General features: G+C 27.9%; 1 protein-coding gene across 1 annotated transcript; it reads left to right on the forward strand.

The window, feature by feature from the left end:
* Positions 1-10,266: 10,266 nt before the first annotated feature.
* LOC129292850 (F-box/kelch-repeat protein At3g23880-like) lies at positions 10,267-13,161 on the forward strand. Its single transcript, XM_054930514.1, has 2 exons — positions 10,267-10,443; positions 11,460-13,161. Exon 2 carries the CDS (start codon positions 11,613-11,615, stop codon positions 12,912-12,914), a length of 1,302 nt encoding a protein of 433 aa, XP_054786489.1. The 5' UTR covers positions 10,267-10,443; positions 11,460-11,612; the 3' UTR covers positions 12,915-13,161.
* Positions 13,162-15,616: the final 2,455 nt, after the last annotated feature.

The following is a 15,616-nucleotide window of genomic DNA, read 5'->3' on the forward strand; positions in this document are numbered from 1 at the left end:
AAAAAATATTTACAACTATCAACTAAAATATTAATTTTTGTAACATTTTAAAGTAATATAGAAATGTTTTGTTGTAAAAAAAAAATCATTATACGTATGTTACAACATGTCATACGTATTATAAAGTATAAATGGTTCATATACTGAATACCTACCAAATGCATCTATATTTACAATTTTTTAAGCATTAGCATCTCCATTCCCAATCTAAATATAAATCCTAATATAAAAGAAAGAAAAATAAATGTATCAAAAATACTTGCTATGATTTAAATTGTAAGAATCTTTTAACAATAATCTGTATGTTAAGAAAATTTTAGTTCTCATAAAAATATAGGAGTATATTGTTTTCCCTTCTTACTTTCAATTCTACTTTATGTTGAAGGAAGAAGATTATAGATTCACATATAGGAGAATCCAAGTTAATAAATAAAAAGAGATAAAATAATTTTTTTACAAATATTAAATTGTATAAATTTTAAATTAAGATTAGTTGAATGAAATGTTTATATTTTGAATAAGACAGTTCTTTGATTGGTGATGTAGCTAATTCTCCCCACTAGAGATCTTAGATATGCTTGAAGCTCCACTTGGAGGAGGAAAGTCAACACAAACATGTAGCAGTTAGAGGCTTAGAGCTATCTAAATCTGAACCCTCATGTTGGATGGGTACAAAATATCTATATATTAAAAGAATAAGAATGCGTGAATGTATTTATATATAATTTATGTTGTTTGGTTTTTCTCCCTATTTTTTATTTTTAAACACTGTTTTATAATATAATTTTTAAAATTTTTTTAAAAATATAATTTTAGATTTCTATACTTTACTCAAGTTTTATTAAAAATTTTTACACATTTTTTAGTATTTTAGGTTCCTATACTTTTATTTTTTATTGTTCTCTAGAACACTGAAAAAATATAAGAACCTATAACAAAACTTAAGTAAAGTGTAGGGATCTAAAATTATATTTTTTTAATTTTTGCAAAACAAAATAAAATAAAATAAAAACCCATTTGATTCTATTAATTTAAAAACAGTTTTAGAAATAAAAAATGGACTGATATTGATAATTATAAGTGGTTAATAGTAATGACTGATGAAAGAAATTGGCAAAGATAATTGTAATTTTTAATAATTAAATGTAGAATATTTTAAAATTGAAAAAAATAAAATAAAAACAACTCAAGGTTGTTTCTATTTTTTGTTTCAAAAATTAAAAAATTAATTAAATTAAAAACACTTATGTAAATAAGTTTTTAAATTTTTTTATTTTCAAAAAATAGTTTTTAAATACTAAAAACAAACAAGCACTAAATTTGCTTCTATGGTGCCAAAAGTCTAGGTAAAGTTGGTTGAAGAAGGAAAATAAAAATAATGAGTTGTTTGAAATTATTTTTATTTAATTATTTTAAAAATTAGTGTTTTATAGAACATGTTTTGAGAATAAAAATAATAAAAATGAGCTTTTTCTTATTATCCTTTATTTTTCAGAACAATAATATCAAAACATTTAAAAGATGATTCTGTTTTTTTATTTTTTAAAATACTTTTTGAAAACATATTGCTAAATAAATTTTTTTGTTTTTGTTATTTTGGAGAACGGAAAACTATTTTTAGGTAACCAAATAAACCCTTAATTTCTATTCTTCTTAATTGTGTAATATTCGACTTGCAAAAAAAAAAAAACAAGTATTAGTAATTAAAAAAATAAAAAAGTAATTTGTTCCTAAATTATAGATTTAGGAGTGTCTAGAATCCTAACTCATTTTTTCTTTAATATTCCCTCAATTTTTAAAAACAAGACAATTCAATTTTTATCATTAATAAAAGTTAATTTTAATTATTAATTAGTTGACTAGAAAATAGCAGAAGAGAATCTCAAAACTTATAAAAAAAAAGCCTAAAAAATTATAATAAAGGACTCAAAAACTTATAGAAAAAGACTAAGAAAATTTGATTGTTATTTTTTTTTGTAATTTTTGAAATACTTTTTATTTTTTTTATCAACTAACGATTAAAGTTAATTTTTATTGTTAATGGTAGGAATTGAATTACATCATTTTCAACAATTAAAGAAAAATATTACACTGATAAAGAGTTTAAGATCCCATACACTTCTAAATTTATGTTTGAGAGACTAATTTGTTCTTTTAAATATAAAATAAAAATAAGCGACTCCAAGATGATCAAAATTATAACATCAAAATACATTTATTTTTAAATTTTTTTAATTTTAAGAATTATTTAATTTGGTTTTAGATCTAAGAATTATTTGCTTTTCATGTTATTAAAATAGGTATGTAATGTTTCTTATATTGTTATAAAACTAATACTTATCTATAAGACGATTATGTCGACCGACCTTTCCCTATTTAAACACCGAGCCATGTGATTAATAATCCAATTCAAGAATTAAATTATTACTTTGCGCATTATTTTATCATGCAATCATTTCATTTTTGAAACAGTATTTACAGTGGGATATTATGATTTTTCACTAATTAAAAGCTAAAAAGCAAATGATGATCATGGCTTTTTCACAAATATGCTGTACACAGGAAACAAAATTACCTAGATACTGCACCGGAAGAATATTTATCCAAGTACTATACCAAAAATCATTCAAACAAAAAATGAGTCTATATTTGTGAAGAACTTGTTTACATAAAGAACAATCTTGTAATCAAAAAATGTGACATTTATTTTTTTATAAAAAATGAAGTCCTTTTTTTTTTATTAATAAGACATAATATTCACTTTGAAGATGCGACTCCTCCCTAAGAGAATTTCCCTACATGCTTTTCCTTCCCTATTCTCATTGCATGGTGAGTAATTGTCTACCCACACCAACTGAAAATGAAAATGCAATGGAATACAAGTTTCAAAATTTTAATTAATTTCATCATATGCCACCCTCATCATTGTCATCCCTTTTCAACTTAACATTTAAGTAGGAGTGAGTGAGCTAAAAAAAGATGATGATGATGAAGGCAACATGTAAAGAGATTGAATAAAATTTTAAAGCTCTTATTCTCTTACACATTTTTAACTGATGGTTAAGAAAACAAGCAATCACCATGTAATAATAATAAGAAAGGGAAAACATATAGGGAGATTCTTACAAGGATGGGTCGTATTTTCCCAACGAATATCATGTCTCATCAATAAAAAAAAAAAAGTTGAACTCATTCACAAAGTGAAACATTTCACTTTTCATAAATAATTAAATGTCAAATTTTCTGACTACAAAATTATTCTTTATATGAATAAGTTGTGCACAAATGCAAATTTATTTTCAGTTTGAACGATTTCTAGTATAATATTTGGATAAATACTTATCACAATGTAGCATTTTTGTAATTTTATTTACTATTTATAGCATATTGGTAAAAACGCTGATGATCAGTTAAAACTGTGTATGTTGCCTGTATTATTAAATATTTATGTTGTGTTCATCTGTTTATGCTAATCAATGTTGTCAAACTCGTAAATCTAAATAAACTTATGATAGAAATGTAAACTTAGATCGTAGAAAAAATTTATTTCTATTAATAAATAACCATTAAAAATATATAATTAATAATTAAAATATAAAATATGATCATAATTTGATTTTAATATATATATATATATATATAATCATTGAAAATAAATTTATCTACATGGATAAAGTATCATATTTAACATAGAAATTTCAAATGCAACTTATTTTTGTTATTTTTTGTTTTCTTTTTTATTAATATTAATATTTACTTTTTGAGTTTTATTTTTCTTTAAACCAAATCATACCACTTTTATAAATTGAGTTTTATTTCTACACTATATACTTGACTCACTCAATTTGAAAAAAATTTCATGAATTTGGAAAATTTATGTCTAGTTTGAGTTTATAAATAGTTGACATGATTTTATAAGTTAAAAACATAAAATTGGTAAATGTGGAGCATCAACTTAGGAGTTTAATTAAATTTGTATCTAATTTGAGTTTATAAGTGAGTTGGCATGATTTTGTTAGCAAAAAATGATAAATTAGGAGAGTCAACTCAAGAATTTAAAAATGGTGCTGTTCAAAAAAATATTAATTTTAAAGTAAAAAATTGTGAAAGTTCTATAATAAAAAGTTAAAATATTAATACAGTAGCTTGACATGCTTGGTGAAGCCAAATGTAAGATAATTTAATTTAAAAATAAAAATTTAATAATTAAAAATAATAAGTATATTATGATTAAAATTATAATAATAAAAATAACTTGATCATTATTTATCTTTTAAAGAAATTTTTATTGAAATTTGTTATGTAAATATGCTATTCATATTTTATTGTAATTATTAAAATAGTATATATCTAATAAAATTTTGAATTCAGTTGGTGAAAAAAAAATTGAATCCAAAATTTTTTTTATTGAGTGCATGGTGCAAAATATTAAAAATAGAAAATACAAAATTTATAAAATTTACATGCCCGACTAATAATTATTTCTAAAGGGAGAAAAATTAATTAGATTACGTTATAGAACAATAATTTCTTATACATGAGTAGCGGATCTTTTAAAATCTTAATATCTAAATTTTCATGAAAAGTGTTTTAAAAAAAAGCTAGTTTTTACAATTATTAGCTCAACAACAACTAAAACTATCACAAGTTGTAGCACAATATTAAATTATTGATAATTCAATTTAAAATAATAGTTATAATTCGAAATAACAAAAGCTTGGAACATCATATGAGAAATAATAATTTCAAAGAGTAGGCTCCAATTTATAAAAAGCCTCTTCTCAATTCCCAACCTGCATGAATGGAAGAGAAAAAATATGTTATAACTAGATAGAAAAATTGCAAGAACATATATGAAAATTTAAAGAAAAATGGGAACTAGAATATGAGAGATTTAACAACAATAATATATAAGTTTGTCGAAAAATTAGCAAGAAATCATAGAAAAGTTAGCAAGAAATTAACAGAAAAATTAGCAAAAAAACTACTTCTAAAGAAACACTTTAATCAGCACTAGCAGCTACATTCTCCCCTCCAAGTATTGCATCTGAAGACAAAAAAAAAATAATTACATTAATATAAAAACTAAAGAAAGGGGTGTTCAGAAGCTTGATCCTCCAAACTAGCATAAAAAAATACAGAACCACAAATTACATTATTTAAGAAAAATCTAATCCAAGTCCAACATTAATTCACACATATAACTCTAAAATGTAATTCAAGTCCAACAATAATTTACACACACATAAATCCATTTAGAAGTGCAAATCCAAGTCCAACAATAAATTCACACACACATAAATGTAGTCCAAGTTCAAAATGTAATCCAATTCCATTAATTCAATTCTTTCCCTTGACTTCCTGAGTAGAATTTGGTATAAGAATAATTGAGAGAAAATCTAACTTTGGGCAGACAAGACCTTCAAAATGCTTGTAGTATAGGATGTGATATGCACTAATGCAACCAAAAATAGAAAAAATTGAGAATAACACCTTACAAAATGTGATATAATTGCACTGAGGTATATATGCAACTAACCCAAGTAGTAGTTAAAGAAAACTTTAGATGGCCGTAGTGTAACATCCTGATTTTTTATATAATAAAGAAATTGTGGAATTTAGGTTTTGAGAAAAAAAATGATAATAATAGGAATTTATATTATTTGAGGTTATTTAGAAATAATATTATGGTTAGGTATTTAATTATGACTTTAAAAATTTAAATTTAAAATCACATAAGCAATATTTAGTTAAGATATAATACATAAATAATTTTTTTTATGTATGTGTTGAAAAAAAAAGAGAAGGTAGAAGGAACAAAAAAAAGGGGGTGGAAGGTTGTTGTTTCTAAGTCCCACATTGGTTAGATGAGGGAAGAGAAGAGGTACCTTCATGTATAAAAAGGAGGGGGTGTGTGCATTAGGAAGCATGAGGGCTAAGATGCAATTTAAAAAAAATTACAACTTTTGGCCCAAAGGTTTGAATAATTAAATTCAAACCTATAGTTTTTTTTATATAATTTTGGGACCACAATCCCATTTTTATATTTTTTTTCTCTCTTCCTCTCACGTTGCTCGGCGTTTTTCTCGCAAGGGGGGATTATTTTCTTTTTCTTCAGGTATGTTCTAACTTTCCTGTTTAGATTAGCGTTTAAAAATTTATTTAATTACAAAATTAATTTTATAGTTATTTTCTAAATAATATTAGCTTTCTAGTGATATGATTATTTTGTAGGATAGAGTAAATATTTTGATTAGGATTTTTCTATAGGATAGTTAATCTGATGATATGATGGATTAAAAATATAGGTTAAAATTTTTAGGAATATAAAAAATATTATAGAATATTTTCTTAAGGTTGAAACTCATGTTTAAGAATTTTTGAGTTAAAATCTAGATCTATATGGTTGAATTTATGTGGAATCTGAGACGTAGGGATAAACCTATGATTATTAAATATTTATTTAAGTATGAATAGGTATTTTTGAGGTTATAGAAAGGTGATTTGAGGCTTCAGGATAATTCTAAAATTTTTAATTTATTTTTGGATGAATTTTTAGAATATAGAAGGATGAAATTGTGATACTAGAAGTGAATTGAGGATAAAAAAAAATAGTTCATTAGGGTACGAGAATTTTAGAAAAGAATTTGAGAAGTTAAATAAGGCATAAATCTTAAATTAGTGTTAATATGGACTATAAATCTAAGACTTTCTAACTCTTTAAATTAGAGTTATTTATTTTAATGTAAAATTAATATATAGTATTATGAAATAATTATGTAGATTATATTGACAAAGATAGTGGTGAAAAAGGAGTTGTGAAGGGAAACTTATTATTCAAGACACAAGGTAACCATTATTAATGTGTTGTGATGGGTGTGTTTGTGAATGATTATGTGTTGTTTTGTTGTTTGGAAAAATTATGAATTATTGAAAATAAATACTGTTATATACTTCTGTGAAATCGTTGTCAAGTGGGTTAAAAATTTATTTTTGTTTATCATGATGAGATATTATTGTTCGGATATATTCCTGTTTGGATATTTGAATGATGCATGACTTGTCAGGGTATTTTAATGTATGGTGTTAATGGGAATTTCTGTTCGGTTAATTATTACCACGTGGTAAGCCCTCATTGGACCCAATGAGTGGCGTGTCGCTTGGTCCAACTCACCTTTGGCCGGGTGATTTGGCGTCCGAGCATGGTGAAAGAAGGATATAAGGTGCAGTCATGCAATTAAATACTTGATCGGTTTGTTTGAAAATATTGTTCGGTTAAATGTTTTGTGTGCCCACTTAGCAATCGCATGATTAGTTACATCCGCATGCATCATTACATATTAATTTTTGGTTACTGGGACTTTTAAGTCTCATTCCTCGTGGTTAATATTTTTACAGGAGCGAGTCCGGCCGAGAAAGCACCAGAGGTGTAACTATGGTGTATGAGACACCATCTTTTACGTTGCCTCTTATTTTAGATTATACAATGTATCTTGTGCCAACTTAGGACATATCTTTTTGTGAAGCATGTAAACTCTAATTCTTTTTATTAAAAGTATTTATATGACCAAGAGGATTATGTCTGTCCCTCTTGATTTATGATCTGATTTGAATATCATGACATGAGGATCCTGTCTGTCCCTCATGGTTCTAATTGCTTTTTGAGATATTTTAAGACCTGTGATATATTATCTTGGATGTATCATGGTAGAAATTTTTCTACCATGATAAGGGTATGATAAGGGTTCAAAAAAAAAATAATTTGTTGAATTAATAATTTGCGAAAAATCGGTTTGTAAATTTGAGGGTGTTACACGTAGCAATGCCAAACCACATGTTTAGCAATCAGCACAATGAAAGCAAGCAAACAAAGTTTTAAATTGAACATTCAAGCCTAGTATTTCTTAGCAGAAATACATTAGATCAATTTTGAGCATAAAAATTTCACAATATAAACCAAGAACCTCCTTAAGGGAAGAATCTAAAAACAGGGTTGCTCAAATCAAATATTTCTATAATACAGGGAACCATGACAAGATTATGGAAAAAAAATTGAGAGAAGATCTTACCTTGGGCAGATGAGTCTATGAACTTAGGCAAACGAGACCTTCTGTGTGATGAGAGTGACAAACCGTGAACTTGGGCAGACGAGAGCTTTTGTGCGACAATGCAATTGTGGGGACTGGAGACTAGAGAGTGGTGGAGTGAGAGATGCTGAGTTTAGTCAAGCACTCAAGCTCCTTTGCACAGTCACACATTGTACTGCCACTCATACTTGCACAGGGAAAGAAGGTGAAGATTAAGCATTAATTTGCAGATGGGAGGGAAGGGCATCATCGCACTCGCACGCCGTTGATGGAATTTGGGAGATGATCCGACTTTGTTCAAGCTTAAAAGCTCAGATGAGAGAGGAGATTGGAGAGGAAAGAAGAGCTCAGTCGTGGTTGCCTGTCGCTCACTCGCTAGTCGCTCTTGTTCTCTCCCTAATCTTTGACTCTCGGTTTCAGTTAGGGAAATGGCAGATTTGCAATAGAAAAATTTTAACTTTAATCTTTTCCCTCTCTTTTTTTATTTGACTGTAGCCAATTCCCTCTCATTCTCAATAAGTCTGAACTCTGAACTAAAAATAATAATAATTAAAAAAAAGGGGTTGGGATGCATGACTTGCTTGTTGCCTGGCCCTGCCCGCACATTGTCTTGCCCAAACATGCACAGAACATTTTGAGCTTTTTTTTTGGCCGGACTGGGCAAAAATTAATTGGGTTCTGGCAGGCATATCAAGTAATCGGGTATCATGAACATACTTTAATTATATCTAATTGAAATTCAAACAGGTAACGTTGTTTACATCACATAATAGAATCCAAATTAGAATTGGTAAGCCGTTAAGGAAGAATTTAGGATATAGAATATTGATCATGCTTGACTAACTACCATCACGAGAAGATGAATCATCACTATTAAACTAATCATTTCATGTTATTTTAATAAAACAAAAACCAAATTAAAAAAAAAAAAACAGAGAGCAGAGAGTTCCATAAGAATCTCCCGTGATGATAAACATCATAACAGACGAACCAATAAGCTTAAAAAGCAAGTTGACAAAGCTACAGAGAAACAACTAATAATTCCTAAGCAGACAATTATTGGAATTCAATTCCTATGTACTGCAACAGCATGGAGCGGATAAGTCTACATCATCACATAATTAAATTAAAGATAAATTAGTTCATTGGTCGGGGGGAAAAATATCTGGTACTCAAAAGATATGAATTAAATTTTTAAAAACTTGATAATATAACTTGATACACAATAAATTTATTATTAAAAATTTATAAAAAATTTGTCATTAATATATAGTGATAAAAAATATTTAAATAAATTGGGTGTATCATATTATTTATAATCTTTTCAATTAAAATATTCTAAGTAATCTAAATAAAATATTATATAATATTTTTTAATTAATTTTATTTTTATAACATAATACCTATTTGATTTTTTTGCTTTTTCTCTCTACTATCATTAATATTAAAATTAACTTATATTCAATACTATCCAAATGTTATGTTTTAATTAGACAGATCATAAATAATATAATGCACCTGATTTATCCAAGTATTTTCCTTTTCCTTTGAAGGTATATTATTAATAAATATAATAAACCGATCACAACACAAAATATAATAAATATAATAAATATAATAATGTTTGCTTGATTTAGCCCTATAATATACTTCCTTCGCTTTTATATATAAGAAAAAAATTATATCATACAATTTAAAAAAAGTTAGTTAACCATAATAATTATGTCTAAAAATGAAAAAAATTAAACTAAAATATCTTATATTAATCAACATAAGAAATTATTAATCATTTCTCATTGATGTAACTTATAAAAAGTAATTTAAAAAATATATAATAAATGTTTATTAAAATGGGTGATTTTACTTATATAAAAAATAAGTAAAAAATAATATTTTTTTATAAATAAAAACAAAAGGAGTAAGCTATATATATGTAAAAACCCCTTAAATTACTTATTCTATTCTTTTTCTTTTTCTTTTTTTTTTTTGTCGTTTTACAGATGAGCTTTTGAATTTAAGTAATTTAAATGACTCACAAGAATTCTCAAATTACCCTTGTCTTATCCAGAGAATAAAGAAAAGATAAGAGTTAAGAAAATAGAGAAAGCTGGGACCGCACGACTGTGTAGCTATATGATAATACATACAAACTTATCGCTATCATCATCCTCTTTAAAAACATGAAGCTCAAGCTCTCTGAGACCGAGTGGTTGTGATAGAATAAGATAACGACGACGACGACGATCATCACATAAACTCACTCACCGCCACCGAAAATTTTGCAGACACCGCCTATAACAACTCCGGCGACCATTGTTAGATGACGATGAAGTAAGCCCCAACCCTATTTGATCAGGTTTGTTGTAACCGCTTGAGAATTCTTTGATCTCTGCTTTCTTTGCTACTTGTAAAAGCAATTTTTAATTTTCATCTTCTTTTTTCGTTTCAAGCATACTCTTTTTGATAAATCTCGAAAGTTCATTAAGTTGGAAGGTCCAAAAAGTTACTTATGAGGTTGAAAACGACATAGTAATTTGTGGAATTCTAGTCGTATTGTACTTGTACTGCTTTTGCCTCCATAAATTTCACCAGAAACAACTGTTTAATGTTAAAAGTTTCTTTCGAAAAGGGAGGGTTGTTATAAATACGTCATAGTAATTATTATTATTATTTTATTGAAATGTTAATTCAATGGATGTATATTATTTTACTGAAGGAAGCTTTTGGAATTTTAGTAATTTAGATCGATCACAACTATATTTTATAGGTAATAAATTTTAACAATTTGATCCCACACGATGTTCTACGCGACCATAAGTTTGTATGTTTAGGGTTTATATGAATTTGTTCTCATTTTTTTATTTTTAAAAATATTTTGTAAATTATTTTTTAAAATAAAATATGTTTGATTTTATTAATTTTAAAACAATTTTAGAGTAATGGTAGTAAGCGATTAGTGATTTTATGATAATAGTTTATAATAGTAATCAATTATAATTAAGAGTTAATTTACAATGATTACATGAAGTGTAACATTTTATATACAGGGACAGAAGAAATACTTTTAAAAAAAAGAAAACAAACCTGAAATGTTTTTTTAATATAATAATTTTATAGAATAACAATAATTTTAAAAATACAAAATTAAATAGGTCTTAAACATTTTATTATTTTTTGTGTCTTTACGCAACTTCAACTTCATGTTCTATATTGTACTATATCCGAAGGAGGAGGGGTAAAAAAAAAAAAATATGTTAAGATTATTAAATTGAAAAATAAAAAGGAGAACACTGTCATGGCGTGTTTGTGGCGCGCAATCATGGTATGATGGTAATCTATTAATCTTCATAAGCCACAATGAATCTGTGACAGCGAGAGGTTGAAGAAGAACCAGAAACACCAACACAAAGAAGAAGAGGAGGAAAATCACGCACTCACTCACTCACTCACTCACCCCTACCACTACCCAGAAAAATTCCGAAGCGAATCCTTTTTATCCGCCCAACAATCTCCTCCGTCACCGTTATGTCGTCGGGAGACGACAGCGATCACGACCGCCACCGCCGAGGCCCTCCGTTTCTCCGGCGAACTCCCCCTGATTCTACTCGGAAGCGAGAGCGACTCACTAATCACAAGAATCATCATCAAGCTCTCGGGCTGCTTCCACCACCTTCGATTCATCATCAGGATCAGTATAGAGCTCCGCGTAGAAACGACACCGTTTCTCTGGGTTTGATTCCATTTCTGCCCTTCCTTCCCGACGAGCTCATCGAAGAAATTCTCTCGAGGCTTCCCGTGAAATCGCTTCTTAAATTCAGGTGCGTTTGCAAGCGATGGAAGTCGTTAATATCTGATTCTTACTTTGTGAGGAAGCACCTTCACTTATCAACTCAGAGCCCCAATTTCACTCACCATAGGATCATATTAAGTTCCACAACTGCCGAATTCAATCTCAAATCTTGCCATATGAGCTCTCTGATCAATAACCCGTCCACCATTTCTGAGGACCTTAATTACCCAGTAAAGAACAAGTTTCGCCATGATGGTATCATAGGCTCCTATCATGGATTACTCTGTTTCGCCATTAAAGCTGAGTCTGTGCTTCTTTGGAACCCATCAACTAGAGTATCGAAGAAATCACCTCCACTGGGTAATGATTGGAGACCTGGATGTTACACTGCTTTTGGGCTTGGTTATGATCATGTCAACGACGATTACAAGGTTGTCGCTGTGTTCTGTGACCCCAATGTGTATTACAGTGAAACTAAAGTTAAAATTTACAGCATGGCTTCTAATTCATGGAGGAAGATTCAGGATTTCCCTTTTGGTATCACACCGTACCAGAACTCAGGGAAATTCGTGAGTGGGTCTCTCAATTGGGCGGCAAATTACTCTTCTGGTCCAACTTCTTTGTGGGTAATTATATCTTTGGATCTTCATAACGAAACATACAGGGAAGTTCATCCTCCTGAGTATGAGAAAGAGGATTGTTCCACACCAACTTTAGGTGTTCTGAGAGGCTGCCTTTGCATGAACTATGACTACAAGAAAACCCATTTTGTTGTGTGGTTAATGAAGGACTATGGTGTTAGAGAATCCTGGGTGAAATTGGTAAGCATCCCTTATCTGCCTAATCCTGAAGATTTTTCATACTCAGTACCATATTGCATCTCAAAGAATGGTCAAGTCCTGTTGATGTTTGAATTTGACTTGGTTCTGTACGATCAAAAGGACCAGTCATTTAAGTTTCCCAGGATTGAAGGTGGAAAGGGCTGGTTTGATGCAGAAGTCTATGTTGAGACTTTGGTTTCACCAGTCCAGAGCTAAGGTTCTGTGTCAATGTCAAAATCATGTGTATGTAATTGTAAGAGTAAAAGGTTGCAAATGTTTTAGTGCTTTAAAAACCTTTTGGCTTACTAATTCTGCTGACACTGGGGGCATTTTCATCTCTGTTGATGTTGTAATGTATTTTTGAGTTTTGACATTAAAAATGTGTAAATTATGTGCAGAACTGAGAAGCAAAGCTGTGTACTTATATGTTGATAATATATATCTCATGGAGTTTCTTTCTCTCTGCAATGTGATCATCAATGTTTGGTGAATATTTTACTATGAAACTGTGGGAAAGAAAGCTTTTTTCTGGGAGAATCAGGATTGATTTTTGTGCGGTTAAAAGATAATTCATTTTAACTAGTAGGGAAGAGATCTCAGGTATTAGTGGAAAAGAGGAACATAATTCACACAGCTTTTTGGAAGGAGATCCAAATAAAAACGTATTGTTTATTGAAGTGTTCTTAAAAGGAAAGAAAAATGCCTTGCTTTACCTTAGCTAAAAAGTTGAGAATGGTATAAAGTTAAAAAAAGGCTAGGAACCTGATTCTGCAGCACAATACTGGAAGCAGAATATGCTTCGTTCTCTGTTAGTCTAACTTCTATTCCGGGGCATGTAGCAGGGAAAAAAAAATTTTGAAAAAAAAAAGAAAAGAAAATAATAATAATAATACCATTTTAGAAAAACTAAGGAATTCTTTCTGCAAGGTAACCAGCCTGTCAAATTCGTTCAATTACATGGTCAAACAAAAATCATGTATAAACTCTTGTAAATGAAAAAAATTATTTTGCGGGAATTATCCTAATTGATATAATAATACTTAAATTTGAGTTGTTAGCATCAAATATCAGATAATTTATATATAATACAAAATTTTAATGAGTTTCATATTCATAAGTCATAAATAAGACACAGAACTCACACTACTTGTGTAAAAAAAATCCTTTGAATTATTATTACTATCATTATAGTTTAGGAACATGGCTATATAAACTACATATGCTATAGGAATAGAGTCAAACACTAGTCATAGGATTCTCTTGTTCTACATGTATCTTCCTACCTCAACAGGAAAATGATCATGAGTGAAAATTTTCATTTAATTTTTTATTTAAAGAAATTTAATTATTTTTTTAGATTTCAAGTAATTTAATAAATAATCAATCTCTATGTATATGTATTTTTTTTTTTTGAGTTCTCTACAATAACTCACCTCATATATGTTCTGTCCTGTAATCCCGCACCATATTAAGTTATTAACAAAAGGAAAAAAAGTTAAGAAATTTATTTTCAATTAAATCAATAGATATAGATCTTTATAGATTATTTATTCTATAAAAAATTTTTATTATTAATATTATTAGCACATTAAAATTTACTTGTCTTAATTTAATTTGATAAAAGTATATCGAGTATATAAAGCTAAATATATAAATCTTGCCCTGCATGTATCATATTTTATTTAAAGAAATTGTTAAACAAGTACTCCTTCCATTAAAAAATGTAAGACATTTTTAATAGAACCGAACCTCACTCCAATAAAATAGTTACATATTTTTAAACTAACCCTATTTTTTATATTTACTCCCATTAAACACCCTATAATAAATATAAAATTATTATCAATAGGGGCATTTTTAGAAAAAAATGATCACACCTCGAAAGATTAAAAATATATTATATTTTAAATTATCTAACTTTCAAAAAATACCTTATATTTTTTTAATGAAAAAAGTATATAGATTTAGTTGAAAATGGCGTGTGAAAATAAACCAATTAGTTTCAATCCTGATGGATTGCAGCTGCAAGCCTGCACCTTGATTTCAAATAATTGACTAGCATAACATTTACATAATGGATAAATCTGTGCTTAAGCCCAATGAGTTTGTTGACTTTTGTTAATTCGTTTGTGATTGAGAGAAAAAGACCCCTTCTATTTTTTTCCCCTTCCCAATAGTATGCAGTACGTACTAATGTAGTACACAACAAGAAGTAATTTTTTAAAAAAATAATATTTTGATTTTTTAGTTTATTTTAATTTTTAAGTTTGTTCCTATAATTTTTAGTGTTTTATACTCCTAAAAATTTTATATATTTTTAATACAGCTTTTATATTTTATATATAGAAAAGCACTGGAAAATAAAAAATACATAAATTTTTCTTTGCGATCATGATTTATATTTTTTTTTATGTCCACTTATCTGGTTTAAATGCCACCATAAATGGTTTTGTAAAATTATGTAGTCATATTGCTCCCATGGTTTTAAAATTTCCGATGTAAAAAGTAAATACTGAACACGCATTGAAAGAAAGATTTAACTTGAGGATGTCGGTTTGAATTAGATAGAAGATGATAATATATTATATAATGGTGGGGTCAATTACGATGAATTTTTTATTTTTAATAAAATTAAATCAAAAAATGGGTGGCGGAGAAGAAAAAAAAAAGGAAATGGAGCCCAAAGAAGGAAAAGAAAACACAAGAAAGAGAAAACAGATGGCGGAGGAGACCACAGAAACATCTCACCAAAACTAATAAAAGGTAATTCAATTAATAATAATTTAACTCATAATTTATAAAATTATGAGATTAAATTTTATTATTAATGTAAAAATTTTATTAATAAATGATCTGTAAATATTTTATAAGCGTTTTTTAAATTTAAACTATGAGGATATGTCTTGATTTTAATAAAT

Source organism: Prosopis cineraria, unplaced genomic scaffold, assembly GCF_029017545.1.
Source record: "Prosopis cineraria cultivar Desert tree isolate PC_DT_omini unplaced genomic scaffold, ASM2901754v1 PC14, whole genome shotgun sequence".
Classification (NCBI taxonomy): domain Eukaryota; kingdom Viridiplantae; phylum Streptophyta; class Magnoliopsida; order Fabales; family Fabaceae; genus Prosopis; species Prosopis cineraria.

What these genes read in the sequence shown, in the direction of transcription:
- LOC129292850 (XM_054930514.1), top strand. Translation starts at nt 11,613, where the DNA reads ATGTCGTCGGGAGACGACAGCGATCACGACCGCCACCGCCGAGGCCCT.